A 19,428-nucleotide genomic window follows, 5' to 3' on the forward strand; every position below is an offset into this window, starting at 1 on the left:
ATATTTTAAATAATTTCCACGAATTTTTTCAAGAACATTTTTTCTTAAATCAATCTATACAAATCTTCAATCGTTTGTATTAAAAAATTAAGTTAGGTTAGATTCATTATTAGATATTGTTACCGTTATAGATACATAGATACAGATAATGTTGTAGTAAGAATTATAAATTATAAATTTATTAATGTTATTCTTCACGATATTGTTGAAATGATAAAAAAAACAATAATACCAAACTATCCAAAATAAATTAATCTCAATCGAAATATTACAAAATGCCTATTACCAAGATTGTTTAAATACATTTGCAATTTAAGACTCATATAATTGAAACCTAGTTAGGATTTCCCTAATTTGCATTACAAGATGATAAACATAATCTTCATTTATAGTTTTATAAACTTAAATACTAAAAGTCTGTCAACCGATAAGATTGATGATTGATAACAACTATTGAATATTATTAAATACCTAATCAAACTAACAACGATTCCCACTAAAAAAAATTAATCAAATTTTGGTTAAATTAATAAAAATACTAATACGTTTTGTACTTTGTTTTAATTTAATATTTAGTTGTAAATATAATTTTTTAATACAAATATAGTAGACAATATTGTAGATCATCCACCTATATTTGCAATTTTCTTGAATCATACCTAAAATTGAAAATAACAAAACAAAGAGACGTACGATTTATTTTGAACTTTGCATTATCCCTATTCTCTCGATAAAAAGTTACGCCTACAGGGACTGGACCCAAGGGACCTAAATGACCATTCATAAAAGATAATAGGAACCAAAATAAATATTTTAAACATTAAAGAAATTATCTACATACGAAATCAAAAGATGAAAGATGTACATTTAAATTATTCAAAACTTAATTAAACACTGAGACTTAAATTAGGATAACTTTAACATCGACAATATTACAGAAAACAGATAAATTGATATGGAATTTTAACTTAGGCCAATAAGGAACAGAATATGTATTTTGTAGATTTGTAACGGATGGCCCCACCAAGATCCATTTTTTTCTCAACTAATGAACCAAGGGAAACAAAAGCAAGATTTGTACAATCCAGTTTGTTGTATTGACAAATTGTCATGAACAAAATAATAGTAATAATAATATTTATAATAATAATCAACTAAGAATCTACATAATAATATAATAAAGTTGCTCTTCTTTGTCCTCTCTCTCTCTCTAAAGATATAAAACAAAGGGAGACAGAGAAACAGGTAGACAAAATTTTAACTGCGGAAGCAATTTCTTTTAGTGATTTACGACTGTACAGTAATTTTATAAACAATATAGCAACTCAACAAGTCATAAGCCACCACCATTCACCTCCTAATTCTCTTTTCAGCCAACAACTTCGAAATGCAATTATATTATACACTGTTTATACCTCTTTTCCGTTTTCACAACTGCCGCCATGGCTTAACCAAAACCGAATCCTTCATTTGCTTCGTGAATTGCTAGAAGTAATCTTTCTTCCAGATGTTGTTTTGAAGGATACTCTGGTAAATCTAACTGGTTGAAGCTGTAAGCAAAAGAAGAATAAACTTCAGCATCTCCAGAACAGCAAAACTAACAGATTACAGAATATGGAGGGGAATATAAATCATCACTCATTACCATGTGTGAGCAGAAGGCAAGTGGTCTGGGCTGCCGTATGCTTTGTGTATTTGAAACTTCTGTGAACCTGAAATTCCTTGCAGAGCGCTGAAACCTTCTAAAGGCACCTGCAAGTATTAGAGTAAAATGCAGAAACCAGATAAGAAAATCAACTAGGTCATGACTGCGAGTAACAAAACCGTCTTCTAATGAGCACTCGAGTCATTTCATCTCAAAATTACAACCGTTCCAGAAGTAATAAATAGAAAATGAAAAAACGGAAATTGTTTTGAGGCTCAACCACAAGGGGTGGAGATTCGAACCACCGCAAAAAAATGAAAAGGAAAGTAATTATAAATCAACCAAACAATAGGTTCAATCTGCTGTACTAACATACTTCACAATGCAGCCCATGCTCGAGTGAAATGAAAAGCATTCCACTGGCTCTCGTCCTACCCTCCCCTAAAAATATATAAGAAATTGCAACTACATATAACCAGTTTAATTGGAATTTACCATTTGATAAATGCTGCAATGAACGGCAGTAGACATTCATCATACAGAATAACATATTGACATAACTGTAGCCAAATATGGAAATAAACGGTACCAATTTGCAGAACAATAAATATACATGAATTTTGAACAGTTATGTGATATTCTATGAATCCTAGATTGTGCACGAAAGTTTAGATAACAATGATCAACAAAAAAGGGCGGGGGGAAAAAATTAACCCTGGCCGCCATTCATATTTAGTCCGTGCTTAAGCAAAATCAGTATACCTTTGAGGTGCCAGTCACAAACTGCAAAAGCCGGGCCTTGTCCTCTTTGCTAAAGGATTGAACAACTTCCCAAAACCACTGTATGACAGGAGATGCAGCACTATATCCTGAATATTCTGTATTTGCTCGCATGTCATCCACTGAGAAAAAGTTAACATGAAAACATAAGCAAAAACATTTACATCATACTTCGGATGCAGAAAGTAACATATAAAAGAAATGTTTTAGTGAACACTGGAAAAGAATACTTACGATCAATATCTGGTAGCCCGCAAATTAACAATTCAAGTTCCTTGTCATTAAAAATAGATATCAGTTCCCTAGGAATTAATTCATGGAAACCATCCAGAAAGGCATTAATCTGAGGACGTATAGCCGTTGTTAATTGATGCTCAACAACTAGATCAACGTATTGGTACTTATTCTCCTCTGTGACTTTAATGTTCCGTCCACCAGGAATCAGTTCATAGTCAGTCACCTATTGGAACAAGATAGCCAAATCTTAGTAAAATGTTTAACATACATTTTTCATCAGGCCAGACATTAAGAAAGTAAACGATTACCTCTGTCCTTTCATAGAGGATCAGCTTCTCCTCATCAGCATCAACACTAAACGTAAGGTCCAAAACATCACTAATATCATTCTGGAGAGCAACAAAGACACCAATTAAAATGAGTGAAATAATTATATCTCAATGACAAAACGACAACTATAGAAGTGCAAATATTAAAAGACATAATTCTTATCACACATAAGTAAATACTTGGATTCAGTACCTCAAGCATCCATTTTAGGTTTTTGTAGTAATCGGGATCAATAGCTTCAATGTCGTGATAGGTAACTTTGACTCCCAAAATATGCTTGTAAAATGATCGAGTGAAATGGACATCCAAGAGCTGTCCATCATAAAGTGCTTTGCCAACCTGGTAAAAGAAACCAATTAGACATGTGCCTCAGTTGTTTAAATTAATCCATTTAAAACAAAAAATTTGCACTAACCACTCGCCCAACAAATTTGAAATATGATAGATGCTCTGTTTGGTAAGCAGAATTGGGGTTCGGCTGAAATGTTGAATCATTGCCAACAGTCGTAAAAAGCAATGCTCCCTTGTCGAAGATAACTCTGGACAGTAACTGATACCATTCCCTTGAAAGCCCACCAGCATCGATACCTTCCTCTCCTTGAAAGTGAACTGTCAGCCTACCTTTCAAATCTTGTGTCGATCTCATTCGCAACTGATTGTATGAATCTTCAAGAATGTATGCCCTCCGAACAGAAATTCTTAAAGGACTATGATGATGATCATGTTGATGCTTTATTTTTGATCTAAAATGAGCACGCTTATTGTCGAAATCAATGAATCGAGGGACCTTCAACATAGGGGAGAAAGACTTCTCCAACAATCCAGGATTTTGCCGAATAAAAGCATTCAGCAGTTTTCGGTGCTTCTCTGAGAACCTAACGAAAGCAACATGTTTTTCATCAACTCTTTGGGTTGGTACTGTAGTTCTTTGCTGGGCTACTGCAGAAACACCAGCCTCCTCGACCTCAGAAACTGCAGCAATATTCAATTCTTGATCTGAACCAGGCTGGGCAGGATGCAACTTCTCACACACCACAAAAAAAGATTCAATATATGGTAATATATTCTGACTACCAGCAGGAAGTGGGGGTGTTACACCAGCTGGCTTTGCTGTAGGAGCTCGAAATGAAACCAGCACATCAGGTGAAGAATCTGAATAGCTCTCAATTTTGCTAATACAGGTGCTCAACTCCAACCACAAGGGCTCCAAAGCAGCATTGATATCCCAAACTAAAGAAAGGGCAGAAGCATGCTCTTTTTCAGGAAGAATTGAAGAATCTTTTCCTTTTTCAATCAGTGATGCAACAAGAGAGCTTAATGCTTGAAGAACTCTTAATATTGCAGCTCCATCAGAAGATGTTGTACTGAGGAGTGCTTTCACTGCCTCTCCAAACATGCGCAACTCATCCATAGCAGATCTTGTCAATTTCTGGACAGATTCTGACAGCTCAGTAATGAACAGGCGACAATGAATTGGAGAAATGGCTACCAGCTTCTTCATCACCTCTGCTACAAGAGCATAAGTATTGTCTGATAACCTGTATAACACAAAAGATATTAGACCAAGCATCTGAGTTCTTTGCATAAAGAAGCACAAAGCAACGTCGAAGGTTGAAGAAATGAACAAAATGGAAAACTAAAATAAGGGCGAGCAGAAATCAATGTTTATCAAACATTAGGCTAGGAAACTATATTAATCACATGGAAGAAAAGAAACATAGGTACTAATGAAGGAAAAGACTCCACTTTTCTAACTAAATAACTGTTGATTAAAGCCAATTCATACCCTTCTCGTGCTAAGAGAGAGCACAGAAGCCGTAATTCTGCTTCTGGCAGGTTTGCGAGAATGCTTTGGCTATCATATTCACTATTGGCAGCAGAAGCTGTTGTTTTAGAGCCACCAATCTCAGGTGATGTCCCAACCCCAGAGGACACACCACCAGAATCAGCATTCACTCCAGAATCAGCATTCACTTCAGCATCTGATGAGGAAACTTCAGGAGCCGCTGGTTGCTCAGTAGTAGAAGGTGCAGATTGCTCAGATAAATGTGATTTGCTTTCAGCGTTGTCAATGATCACTTCCAACAAATTAAGCAACTAAGGAAAGAATACAAAGAGGCCAGAAAAATAGTTTTAACTTCTGAAAGTGTAAAATATTACGAATAAAAAGAAGAGAACATACGGTTCAATACAATGCACTACCTGCTCAAGGTGAGCTATACTTCTCAAATACAAAGGTTGGTTTAGAAGGCCTAGAAGTAATGCAATCGATAAGTAACCTTCAGCCTGTACATTTTGTTCAACTGCCATCACTGCTTTACCAGAATCCCGATAGACATTCTCTGATCCCTGTAATGTCGGTTTCAAAAACTTGAACTGAAGCAAAATCTTAGCTACATATGGATGATTCCGCGCCAAATAGGTCAGAGTTTCCAGAACACGTCTTGACACCAAAGGAGGAGCACCTATGAAGTACAGCCAAAATGTGTAGCTCTTACCATGTTGTGACAACACCAAAGCAAAAATAGACAACGGAGGAAAAACTGGACTTAAAATTCTTTTAGTAATGAAAACAGAGAACTTTCACCTTTGCAGCTCTATTGGTCAGAATTTTTACGTTACAGGATGAATTGAATCAAAATGCATGCAAACAAGCACTGGTTTAAATAAACAAATAAATTCCAACATGCAAAAGACATATTACTACTCGGGAAATATAGTCCACCAAGGAAAAAATATCATAAACTGATAGCTAAATAATAAAAAAAAAGTATATTAAAAGAACAGCAACAGAAATCAAAGTTCTCACCATCGAAAAATTGGGGACGTGAATATATGACGTTACGTTGGCAAGCAAAAAGGCGATATGAAAGCTCAGTAGAATTTGACTGGTCGGAAAGCTTTCTTCTATCAAATAGCAACATGTCCATAAGAATTTTAACCAATGACGTCCTGGTTTCATTATGTGCACATAAATTTAAAAGTAGCCTCTGCAGTTGACCTTTATACAAAGGCTGAAAAATGAAATCCATCAGAAAATGGTAGCAAAGATATAAAGTCAAAAGAACATTTCAAGAAGAAGAGATACCTGCACCACGCGAAGCAACCGTATCATAGAATGCAAAGCATCTGTATCAACTAAAGGAGCTCCATCTGCTTCAATGAGCCTAGCTCCAAGGGATCTGCGAGAGGAAATGCTTCCACCAGTTCTGTCTAAGCCAGAAATACCTTCAACTCTTCTGGAACTTTCACCTCTGCGGTTTCTAGGATACATACCAAAGAGAGTACGGTTGTGATAACGATGTGCAAATCTTTCACGCAACATATTCGCCTCAGCAACAAGGGCAGGGGTGAGATTAGCAAGAATAGCATCAGATGAAGTTAGCAAAACCTGCAGTTTATATCTAAGATCAGTTGACAAAGAAATACTACCTTACAATAAATAAACATATTAATATATTACCTCTTCTCGAAGATCAGAAGGGAATGTAGCAATTATCGACACAGTGTCCATCTCAACTGGCTGGCCCTCCAGTTCCTGAGATTGGTGCAGTCTTTGCGCTTGCTGCTGTGCTAGAACTTCAGCTCGAATATCTGGAGGAAGTGCAGCCAGGAATTCGGGATCAATGTCTCCAGCATTCTGTGGCTCATTGCTTGGAGGCTGCACAACTTGACCCTGTTGGGTTGAAAGAACCTCAGCGCGCAATTCCTCAGGAAGAGCATCCAAGAACGCGGGATCTATTGCTCCCGAACCAGTTTCACTGTTGGTCTGCTGTTCCCCAACTGGACGTTCCTCCTCATCTGCCTCCCGACTTGAGTTTTCTGAAACTTCAGTCACAATATGTAGAGATGCATCTCTCCCACTTAGAGGGGTAGAATTGCTTGACCTTCTCGCGCGAGCAGCTTGTGAATCACCCAATGACATTCTGTCTGCAGCAGAACCTTGCCTATCTCCACCATCATCGTGACCGTCTGCACTTCCAATTTCTACATCCAAACTCCGAAGACTCTCCCCTAAAGTTGCACCACTTCCACCACTTTCTTGACTTACAGCTTCAACATCCCGTACAGCTGCATCACTATGTTCAAATTGCATGTCAACAGCTTGCGATTGTTGGGTCACCTGTGTTCCTTGCAGAGATTCAATTACAGCAGGACCACTGCCGGTGCCATCAGAACTATTATTAATTGCTGCAAGTGATGGTAAACTATCTCTATCATGCTGCCCACTGTTCTCAACGATAGTCTCAGAACTTCCAACAGGTTCTGATGTCTGCATTTGTCCAGTGCCATCTTTATTATCAGGTTCTACCGTTGCATTGAGTTCAGTCGACTTCTCGGGTGTTGGCCTCCTCAATTGGGAAACAAGTAACTCTTCAAGGCCTTGGGGTATTACACCACTGCTAGAGCCACCACCATGTTGGTTGTCATTGGCCCACAAGTTCAGCCGGTGGCCGTGGCGACCACTCCTCAAAGACCTGAAAACAGTGTCCAACCCTGACGAATTGTTTTCCAAGGTCCTTTCTGAAATAACCATATCACGATTATTCTCTGAAAGAAATACAGCAGACCATTAAAAGGATTAAATACATAATATGAATAAACAGTTGGCATAAAAGTACCACATGGGAAAAAGTTACCTGAAGGTCTAAAAGGAGCAGCATGCAAAGCAGGACCACCTAAAAGAGGATGCCGTGAGGGTGCGACATTATCTCCTGTTCTTCCCAACAGATTATAAATGGAAGTTGTGCGCCCTTGACGTCTAGAGCCAAATATTTCAACTGGCATAACATGGAGAGTTTCATTTTGAGAAGAATCTCTTCCAAATACCTCAACATGGTCAAAAACATTTATTCCATTAATACCCTCTTCCAGTCTTAAAATAACTCCATCTTCATCATCCTCATCATCTTCATCATCTTCCTCCAGTACCTCATCAAATTCATCGTCGTCAATCTCGTGATCATCATGATCTGTATCAGGATGTGGAAGATGGACTCCATCCTCTTCTAGGTCATTCTGCTCCTCCTCATCCTCATCCTCATCTTCATCAACTTCATCACCATCATCCCCAGACATTTCCTCGTCATCATCTTCATCTAAATTTTCTGGAACGTGAGGTTGAATTTCAATTCGAATGTCCACTGTGTCAATGCCATTTTCAAGACCCCGTGCATCCTCGGGTGTTTCATGCATGTACTCATCCCCTGTATTGGGGCCAAAAACCCCATCAAGATCTTGGTCATGTTCCATATCATCTGTAACGGCCTCTGAACCACCATAGTTCTGGTTAGTATTATATGACTCAATCTGATCACCTGGGATCAATTCATGATTGGACTGTGATGCTGTTTCCATTGACCTGGGTGTTTCACCAATATTCTCACCTCCAGGTTGATTGTGATCGGGAGTTTTTGATGAACTATCGCCCTTTCCTGTATTAGAATCTGCAAATTGAACATGCTCCTTGGTTACCAATTCCAGGGCTTTAATAAGACCTGTGACAACTTTAGGTGAGTCCGGATGGTCCAGATCCAGAACTTTAAGAATTTGAGTGAAAGAACTAACAAGACCAGCATCAATAAAAGTTGCAGAAGCTTCTGTAGTGATGTATGAGCCAGTGGGTGTACGGGCTGCTAACATATCATTTAGCAGGTCAACAAACGCTTGAAGGTCACTGTTTGGAGGCCTGGAACTGTTACATGAATCAATAAATTGGTTCAGCATAGAACCTACCTCCACAAAAATCCTTCTCCTTGCCTCACTGGAACGGACACAAGATGCAACCAGAAACTGACTCCCCCTAGTTGCTAATTTATGCTTCCAGTCGCCATCAACTTTCTTATCCTTCTTAGAATTCCTTGATAGTGGGATAAATTCATGAAGGATGTGGTGAAATATTCCACCAGTGCATCCGCCATTTGATCCCCTTTGATGGGCAGGTCTGGAACAACAAACTTCAGTATCCTTCCGAAGCAGGACATGAACTGAGGAGGCATACATCAACAAAATCTCTGTCAATAACTTCAAAATAAACACAACTTTTGCCAGTGATGCAGAAGCTTCCTGGCTATTTGCATCATTATCATCAGACTGAGAAGCAATGGCTTTCCCTTTTCCCTTAACAGCTGAAACATCAATGTCCATATCAGAGGATGCTCGGGCACTGCAGGTCAACTCCGTGGTAACATCATCTTTCGCGGGAGGTATAAATGTATAGACAGACTCCAAAAGAAGCTCAATCACGTTTATGAAATTCTGGGAGGATTTTTTATTAACACGACTACTTTTTAAGTTAGAATCATGAAGTTTGCTGTGTACACTTCCCACGACGGAAGAATTCACATTACCCAAAGAAACTTTCACATCATGATTATGTAATTTCTCTTTCTCCATTAATTTTTCCTTCTCTCTGTCTTTCTCTTTGCTCTTATCCTTCTCTCGATCTTTCAGCAATACAATGTAAGGCCTCTCACCAACCATTTCAATTTGGCAGACAGATTGAGCAGCTCGCATAAATATAACAGGATCCCTCGTAATAACAGAATTTAAACCTAACAAAAAGTTTCTGGGGGTTACCCTCCCATTTGGATGCCTGTTCATAGCAGTGATAAGGGTGTGCCTAATTTCAGATTCCATTGCCTGCTGAAGAGTTTGAGGATCTTCAAGGATGTGACGAATAATCGTAGATGCAATACTGTCAAACCCAGGAAAGAGACTAGTCGTTGGCAAAGAAAGCAGGGAGGTTAAACCCCCAGCTTCAAGGAAACTAACAGCAACAGAATGAGATCTGGTGAGACTTGAGCATAACTGCAGAACAGCATGCATTGTTTCACATGGAAGCCTTTTCTTGATACAGCTGCAAGCAATTTCAATGAGTTTCTTTTGACTGCCAACATCAATATACTTCGGGGAAAGTCCCAAGGCAGACTGCAATTTAGTTTGTTTATCTTCATCAATGGTCAAAGTGTCACCACCAACGTTATCCCTTTTCAGCTGGTCTGCAATTTCAGGATTGAATTTCTTCTCCTCTTGCAAAAGCCGATCAATGGCAAGAAATGCAGCTGTTACCCACTTAGGGACTTCAACTTTTACTCCATCAGAAAATCCCGAGTCCCATCGCGAAAGTAGATTGGAGGAAACTGCAACCAAACCATTCTTGTAGGCAGCATCTCGTGCCACAGTATCATCATTAAGTATTAAGGCAATAACATGAAAAAGAGCAGATAGGGTTGTACTATTTCCACTGTCAGCAACTGTATCGCAGCCCTTAACACTGTCAATTAGAAAAGAGATCACATTAGACCGATTTTGACCATCATTCTGGGAACAAATCATCACAAGCAAGTCTCTAACTGGAAATGCCAGTGCTTCTTTTGCTCGCAAAAGCTTTATGCATGTCGATAACAACTCCTCGGTACAAGGAAGATGGACCGACTCTTCTATCTGCTTTGAGACCTCACTTGAAACAGGTTCCTTCATTTCCAATTCAGAGCTCCCTAACGACAAGGCAAGTGCACGAGCAAGCTCGTCATCCTCTTGGACTTCTTCTGGATGTGAGAATAACCACTCCATAGCCAATTCCACACTGTTAGATCCAACTTGCCTAAGTGCTTCTTCTGCCCTGCTCCTTGAGAAACCCATCTCAACAATTGTCGAAATTGTTGTTTCATTAGGAGGAGGCCCAGTGATACGAGCATTGGAAGTGCTACTAACATTTTTAACTTCAACCCCCGAGTATATGTGCCTAATGATAGATATAACAGTGGTAATAAACTCACAACTGCAGTCAATAAATTGGGGATGAGTCCAAACAGGAAGGACTGCCTTCAGAACCATAGACTGGAGGACCTTCACAAAAGTTTCTGCATCCCGAGGAAAGGCAACATCTCCACCGGTCAAAGATTGTGCAAGCAAATGCTTAGTGAATGAAGATAATATAAATGGAGAGGTAACCAGGTGATCCATGAGTCTCCCGTAGCTTGCTAAGGGCCCTTGAATCCAAGAATGATCATTATCTGCCTTTTCCTCTTGCTTTAAATTTGCATCATCCGTTTCCATAGGAGAAGCAGGTGCCCTATTTATTGTGAAAAGTAACTGGCTTGTAGCTTCAAAAGTGGTAAGAACTGATTGCACAACTCCATGCCCATACAAGCAATTTAGCAAAACGGGATTACAGGAATCTGGTCTGTCTAATAATATGCCATCCACAAAATCAATAACCTTCCCAAAATAACGGCACTTGGTTGATATTGATCCCTCGGATCCAGAAGCATTCACATGCCCCCCAAAATTCATGTGATCTAATACAAGGGAGGACAAAGTGGAAGCCACAGCTTTTGAGGAAGACGAGACATTTACCACATCATCACGACGACGAGATGGAAGCAGCATCACCTTCCCTAACTCTTGAATCAAATGGGTAGTATGGAAAGAAAGGGATTTCACCAGATCGCAACAAGAAGCATGACAATTTCTCTGATTGGAGCATTCTTTTTCATTAGAGGTCCCAATGGTGTCAGAAGATCCAGCACGCAGTCCTTGATTGCCAACTCCAAACTGCAGTAGTGATGAACTATCAGAACCCATCCTCTGAAGAGAACTAGGGGCACGACCAAGATCCCGATACAAGTTAATAAGGTCAAAAAATTGAGATTCAATGCTCCATCCAGATGTCCTCCTCCGTAATAAGGGATCAAGGAACTGCCGGAAAGAGTTAAACCTTTGCTCTTCAATTTCATTTGTATGGACCTCAGAGTTTTGCAAGTCAGTAACAGAACCGGTACTCTCATCTTCTAATTCAGGTTTTACATCTTCAAGAAGTGCTATCTGCCACAAAATTTCACGATGTACGCGTCCAATATCTTCAAGTACATCTTTGCTCTCATTTCCAAATTCAGTAAGCAATGCCGTTACCCATCGATTGTCTTTCGAGTCAGCGAGAAACAAAAGGAACTCAACAAGAAAAAGTGAAGAAAATATTTTTTCATCTGGTGTCGTCCTGGGATCTAGTAAAAAAGACCCAGAAATCAAGTCAAACCCAGTCAAGGCTTTCTTTAGATGGTCCCTAAGTGAGGAGCAGAATGCACGTGCCAAGGGAGCTGAATGATGCTGGGTAAAACCCTTGAAAACCATTGTACTATGTAAAGCAATAGTTCCATTTGATGATTGAGCAATGCTAGGTCGCAACAACAGCTTCAATAAAGCCTCAATCCCAGAATTTTCCACAAATATCCTACACGTTTCAGAATTCTCCATGGTCCTATGAACGAGTACCATCAGATGAAAAATGCATAATTGAATGACTTGCTCATTACTGATCCCTTCTTCTGTAACAAGAGAGCAATTGCTGTTATTTTCCTTGTCATCAGAATCAGTTTCCATTGCGGTATTCCCATTAAGCTTTCCTGAAGAGCCAATAGGATCTTTTTCCCCAAGGGAAGTAACTTTTTCAATTACTTCAAGAATAATATCAACTCCAGTGCTTCGTAATGATGAAACATGACGCAAAAGCTCTTCCACTGCATTTGCCAGAGGAACTATTGCTTCATTCATGGCCAAAACATATTTTTCTTTGGTAAAAACGTCAATAAGAAACCTCAGTGCAGAAGTTTCTTTCACTGCTTCCAAACCCCTAGCATTAAGACAAATTGCACCAATCCCATTAGGAACACAAGTAACTGCCTTCGGAGAAGGCAGAATTCCAGCAGCCACTGAAGCTAAAAATGCATCCGGGAGACCCATATCATGTAATGAAGGATAACAGGTAGGATCCTTGTGGATGATTTCACTCATTAAAGTCACAGCTGAGCAATAAATATCACCACCAAATTTATCTATATTGCCAAATATCTGTGATAGTATGACAGGTAAAGAATTCGTAGAGTTTGTAGGGACATACGTTGCAACTCCCAGTGCTTTCAATGAAACCTTTATCAGCCGTTTTTGGTTATATAACTGGTCATCGTTACATCTGGAGCTCTCACCAATAATCATTGAATCTATATTAGCACCACTTAAGCCAATTACTCGATGTACTTCTGTCTGAAGCCTTTCAACCAAAATTTCAACTCCACCCAACTCCTTAAAAAGAGATACAGAAGAACTGCTGAAGTCCATGAGCTTTTGCAACGTTTTCACAGCAAAACAAACAAGATGCAAATGGGTAGGGTCTGAATCCTCCAATAGAGTTAGGAAAGTGGGAACCATACCTGAACCCCGGATGTTGTTTCCTGAAGCTGATGAGGAGACAACATGGAGTAAATAGAACTGAAGGAGTGCTTCTATAAAGGCAAGGGATGATGGATCGTTTGAATTTTTCAATGATAAAATTGCCTTCTGAAGCACATTCAAGAGAATCATGCGGTTCCCCCCAGCAAAACTGATGCTAGATCCACTTAAAATCCTCCGCTCATGAGATGATGAATATGCAGCTAACTGAGCTCCCAGAGCAAGCATAGCAAGTGTCCTAATGGACCCAGAAACAGTTTCCTCTGACCGCACAATTCTAATCAACTCATTGGTATATTCTGGTTCATTAGCAAAGAAGGCAACAAGTTCATCATGAGAGTCACCAGACTGAACAAGTACAATGAAGGCAAGAAGGCATATTCTGCTATACAGCCTGCATATTTTAGAAGATCGAAAAGCACGAGCATATCTGATTCTGGTCAAGAGTGAGAATCTAAGCTCAGGAGGTACATTGTACAGTTCAATACACCGTTTCAGCACAATCAAATCATCTTCCTTCTCTAAATGTAAATCTGGTATGTGTATAACTTGGGAATTAGAAGAGCTGGAACTTGAACTGCTTTCCTCACTATTTTTGGCACCACAACCATGCAATTCAAAATATAGGCTAGAACCTATTCGGTATTGAGCATTATCCATATCATTTTCTACTTCATGCGGAAATAAACAAAGTCCTTCCTCTTGAGTTCTCTCGTTTGCAATAACACATGAATATAAACCCAAGCCCTCCTCCTTGCTTCCCCATCCCTGTGCAAGGGACAGGAGATAGCTATTTACAGAACCACAACCAATCAACTTCCCCCTTCCATGAAGTTTTGAGGGATTTATTTTGACAAGAGCAGAGAGAGTTTCTAATGCAGCTATAAGAATTTCAGGATCCGTTGATGCAAGTAGGAGCTTGAAATGCTGTTGGAGGAAAAAGACGAACAGAAAAATGAAGAGAACAAAATTAAGGTGAAAATAAAATCCCAAGATAAAGAAAAGAGACAATAAATAGTTTTGCAATCGACCAACGTGTAAAAAAAGGACTGTGAACAAGCATCATTGGCATGCCATACCTCTAATCCCTCAAGGGAACCCTTATTATGGCAATTCTCTAATACTATCTGCATGACACGCAGAATCTGTAGAATCGCATGTTTGGGAAATGGACTATCATCTTCTAAAATTTTATCAGACAAGAGAAGGTCATTCCTACAAGATAAATATGTCTTGAAATATGTATCAAAATGCAGAAATAGAGGCCTCCAATGGTGATAATTCCCCTGAAATCCGAGGAAAGAAGTCTTACATTGGATATTTGAAAATCATTCAAGGAATAAAAATTTCATGTTACAAAATATCAACATTTTACCACCTTATTGTATTCCCATCGAAAACCAGAAAGAGGTATTGCTATGTCGTGCAATGGACACTGGATCACCTTGTCAATAAAAGCTTTGATTTTGGGAGGCTGCATACAAAGAATATACTTAAATTGGGTGAACAGATACATGTCTGTGTAAATGAAAAAGAAAAAGAAAATCCAAGCTTTCATCGGAAGAAAATAAAAGATGCAAAACACCAACAACCAACTATTCAAAATAGGCCTCTAGTCCAAAATAGTAAGGCCTAACAAAAGAACTATAAACAAAAGAGAGCACTATATAATAAAATGCACGAAGAGATATCTATTAGGTACTTAAGCACCATGGAGAACCACACCCCAAAAGCCAACTATAGGGGTGGGAGACCCAAGTCACTTCAGTACCACATTGGTAATCCCATTCTAACAAACATGGGACAAAGGCATCCTATACTCTCTTGGTTCTTAACAATACCCTATCCTCAGAAAGCCGACATCTCGGCGGCTACTCTGACATATCTTCACTCGGCCACACTCGATCATAACCCTCCATCGATTCCACACCAAAACGTCAACAACAGGCTCTAATACCATTATTAGGTACTTAACCACCTTGGAGAACCACACCCCAAAAGCCAACTATTGGGGTGAGAGAGCCAAGGCACCAAAGTACCACATTGGTCATCGCATTCTAACCAGTGTGTGACAACGGCATCTCGTACTACCTTGGTTCCTAACAATACTCCATCCTTAGAAAATCGATGTCTCGATGGCTACTCCGGCCTTACTTCACTCGGTCACAACTAGTCAGAACGAAATGGAACCACTACTCTTTTCTTGAGAGGAAAACAAAAACCAAACCAAACCCCAAATAAATCAAAGAGAATCAATCAAGCAATACAATTTAAGCCTCTAATTGATGAAGATTTGGTTTTAAATTATTTTTAAAGTATACTTATAGACACTATTACACTACTCCCACCTCTAAATTTATTTGTTTCGTTATCCACTTCTCAAAGATGTTTTTGAAATCTAAACCAAGTTTTTTTATGAACGGTAACTTTCATTGATTGAGGGCACAAGGACCATGTGTGATTATATAATATTATGCCATTGTGTATTAAGAGAAATCCAAACCAAGTTTTAGAAACTGCAAAAAAATACTTATTTAAAAATTTGTCATTATTTTTTAATTTGGCTATGAATTCAATTTTTTTCATTTAGAAAAATGAAATCATGGTAAAGAAATGGTAATAAAACAAGTTTAGTTTTCAAAAACCAAATGGTTATCACCGAACAAGGCCTTAGCTTATTTCATTCCAATCTAAGACATTATATTCGTTAAAAATTTGTGGAAATTCAAAATATGACTTAATATGGTATGTGATGCTACTCAATATCAAGAGCATAAAAACCAAACTTAGGAAGTGGCCTCTGTAGAATAGATAAATTGTCAATGCTTCATTCTAAAAAAAATTCTGAATCAACGGTTGCACTAGGAAACAGGCCATTGGCCTCTACGATAATTCCAAGCATCACTTTATCAATTGAGAAACAAAAGCACGCAATAAACGAGAATAGCTACTTAAATTATAAAATATATGTGTGTGCATTAAATAAATGTGAACGCAATATGTGAGATAACATATGAAATGAAAACCAAGTTCCGAGAAATGTGAAGCGATTAAAGAGTTTTTGGTTAACTTAAACTACACAACATGCTGAAAAGTATCAAATACAGCAGAACAACAAAAATATCCCCGTAATGACATCAGAAATGAAAACATTTCCTCAATCAAAATCCAGTCAAAATCAACGCCAGAAACATAATCAACCCCACGACGTGTAGTCACCTAAAATTGCTATTAACGCCCTCCCCCACCCCCCCACCCCCAAAAAAAAAAGAGTCGTCCAAACCAAAATACAACAATCAAACCACACTAATCGCCAGTTGGGTATCCAATACGTGTAATGGTATGATAATATCCGCCGTAAAGCGGCATGGAAGTCAGAAATACATGAAAGATGGTCAATAAAAAAAAAAGGAAAAGTTCCGAAAAATTTAAAACATACAGGCTCCGAGTCGAGTTTGATAGAGGGGCCGAAGGAACCCTCGCCAGAAAGAAGTTGCCGCAGCCTGGACGGCAAACTTGATCTTTGCGTAGTCATCTCACCTCGACTTCCGGACTTTCAACTACTGTAAAGAAAAGGGGGGAAGATACAACAGAGATTACAACAAATAAATGAACGATAGAATCAAATATAACAAAAAGGGTATCAAAAACCCTAAACACTGAAATAAAAAGGAATTGCAATGGGTATTAATAAAACAAAAAAAAAAAAAAAAAAAAAGATGAAGTGAGTGAGTTAAAGAAGGAGAGAAGAAGGGTGTATGGTACCTGAGGGAGAAGATGGAATGGGAAAGGAAAGACGCACATCCGATTAATTGGTGAGAGTTGAACAGCAAAGAGGCAAATCGATGGGGGTTTGAGAGCGAGAGAGAGGTGGAAACCACGAAACGATGGGAGAAAAGGGAAGAAGAGAGAGAGAGAGGGAAAGGGGGGGAGGGGGTGGGGTTTGCGAGTCGCGCTGTGTTGTTACGTATAAATTTTTTCTATAATTTCTAAATAGTGAACCCTTGGAAAAGAAGAAAAGTTGGTATTTATAGTGGTAGCTGACACCGAGTCCTTTCTTCTACTGATCCCCTCCTCGGATTTCTCATTTTACTACTTTCCTTTTTTTCTTTTTTCCTTTTTTTTTCGTTGGGAAGAATATTAATATCTCTCCATCTTTAAACTACTAATTTTATGAATCTAAATTTTGAAATTTGTGAAATGTATTGATTTAAGTCTTCTAATAACCCTAATTTGAGAAAATCGTGTGTGAAGAGTGTAATTATACATGATTAATTTATATTTTTAATTGAGATTTCTTCTTCACATCCTCCAAACATTTACTTTAATCGTCTATTTTACAAAACTTACTTTTGAGGAAATTTACACATATTTGAAATTTTTGATTTCATTTATAAAAGTTTAGAGTTTGATTAACTCAAATCATAAGTTTTTATTAGTTTGTAAAAGTAGATGGTTTGAGCTAATATGATTATCTATTTAGAATCGTTTACATTAACAACCACTTTCCCCCTCCCGAGTTTAGGTTATAAATTGGCACTTTTGCCCATTCTTCTTTGCATTTCAATAATATTCCTAAATCTTGTACATCGTTTTAATAAACATCATTTGAATTTCCAAAAGTTGCACCTATACCATCCGAACCTTACATCCACATAACTCCTTACACGTTTGGTTTTAGTTTCAAACAAAACATCCCATATAGATGGAGATAGAAAATTTTCCTTAATTTAATGATCGTCTCTTTGTCTACATGGATTGTGACCGCATTCTAAACTTTCGTTTTTATTTGGTTAAAGTTTGATATTTTATATAACGATTATTAATCGTTGATTATTTAAGCATAGTTATCTCATAGTTTAATTGTGATATAATCTTTATAGGGTTGGACAATATAGACATGATAATGCAAACGTTGTTCAAATTAACTACAGAGAGCCATATCATAACACAATTCACATCATATGTGGATCAACGTGGAAACATGCCTCAAATGATCTCCCGTGCAAGTGCATGCTAACGACAAGGAATAATAGGAATTGCTCCAACGAATCTAACAAATTTCTATCAACTAACAATATTTTCCTCAATTAATGTAATTGGAAAACAACCGAATGTGGCATAGAAAGATGGTCGTTTTTGTGAACGAAACATTGAGACGATAAGAAATAAATGTGGGATTCAATTACATGTTCCCTTCTATTAGAGAGTCATGTAAACACAATGAACCATATTCAACAAAAACAACATTATATGAAGTGTCCTTTAAGACTATAATTAAGCCCATCAATTCTACGAGATTACGATTAATGAGAACTTAAATAAACAAGTGAACAATGCAATGTCCAAAAATAAAACTTTGCATCACGTCTAAGATTTTAAAAAATAAAAAACAAAGGTCTCTATCTAATCTATTTTCTTATGTTACTTTCACAAAAACCTAGCTTTGTTCAACAATTTGTGTATTAAACTTAACTTTTGTATATATATCGATCTCAGTGATCAATCTAAACTAATATTGAAAATAAACTCAAATAAATAAGCAAACTGCTATATGAACGACCAGTAATACCATTGTGGCATGAAGTGCTTAATTTTCCTCAATTGGGATATTTATTTACATAATTGAATTCTGACGAATGGTTTAGTTCATAAAGAAACGTAAAATAGATCAACAAATAAAGAGAAATACATATTAAAAACAACAGAGAAGATGAAGTTACCAATGAATAATTTGTAATATATGGACTAAATGGGAATGGACGTACAAATCTATAAATCAAAGAAAACCAAATAAACCCGCAACGTAGATGAAGAAAATTACAAAACAAAGAAGCCAAGACTGCTGGGAGTTAAAGTGCAAAAAAACGAGAGTAGAAAGTATCGTAAATACCCCGAACATAACTTAATACAACCCTCATCAATTAACCGCCACCAACGACAATTGAGTCCTTAACACCTAATTCTATTGACAACGATGGGCGGAATATAGAAGTAGCAAAAACTCGAGAGTATTTTCTAGAATCGAAGATTGGACATAATCGTAAGAGTGCTCGAAAAGGTGAAAGATTGACATGGGCACTTGTAGACTTCATGCCTTATTTTTAGCTTCCAAGCTAAGGTTTATTCAATGTATTATTTATTTTGAAGCTCAAAATCGTTGATAGTCAAACTGAATATGTCGAAAAATTAACCTTTAAAATCGT

General features: G+C 37.9%; 1 protein-coding gene across 3 annotated transcripts; it reads right to left on the reverse strand.

Annotated features, from left to right (window-relative positions):
* Window positions 1–1,255: 1,255 nt before the first annotated feature.
* LOC103488111 (E3 ubiquitin-protein ligase UPL2-like) lies at window positions 1,256–17,227 on the reverse strand. 3 transcript variants are annotated; one of them, XM_008446675.3, is made up of 17 exons: window positions 16,988–17,227; window positions 16,662–16,785; window positions 14,601–14,696; window positions 14,302–14,508; window positions 7,633–14,149; window positions 6,456–7,543; window positions 6,081–6,383; window positions 5,802–6,006; window positions 5,195–5,457; window positions 4,779–5,089; window positions 3,408–4,530; window positions 3,185–3,331; window positions 2,971–3,051; window positions 2,660–2,885; window positions 2,408–2,547; window positions 1,646–1,752; window positions 1,256–1,550 (listed from the first exon to the last, which is right to left on the reverse strand). In XM_008446675.3, exons 2-17 carry the CDS (start codon window positions 16,755–16,757, stop codon window positions 1,448–1,450), a joined length of 11,013 nt encoding a protein of 3,670 aa, XP_008444897.2. In that variant the 5' UTR covers window positions 16,758–16,785; window positions 16,988–17,227; the 3' UTR covers window positions 1,256–1,447. The 3 variants fall into 3 exon arrangements, with proteins under 3 accessions (XP_008444897.2, XP_008444899.2, XP_008444900.2); XM_008446677.3 differs by having other exon boundaries at window positions 16,662–16,782; window positions 16,988–17,177; XM_008446678.3 differs by having other exon boundaries at window positions 6,456–7,516; window positions 16,988–17,177.
* Between the last annotated feature and the right edge of the window lie 2,201 nt (window positions 17,228–19,428).

Source organism: Cucumis melo, chromosome 3, assembly GCF_025177605.1.
Source record: "Cucumis melo cultivar AY chromosome 3, USDA_Cmelo_AY_1.0, whole genome shotgun sequence".
NCBI lineage: Eukaryota > Viridiplantae > Streptophyta > Magnoliopsida > Cucurbitales > Cucurbitaceae > Cucumis > Cucumis melo.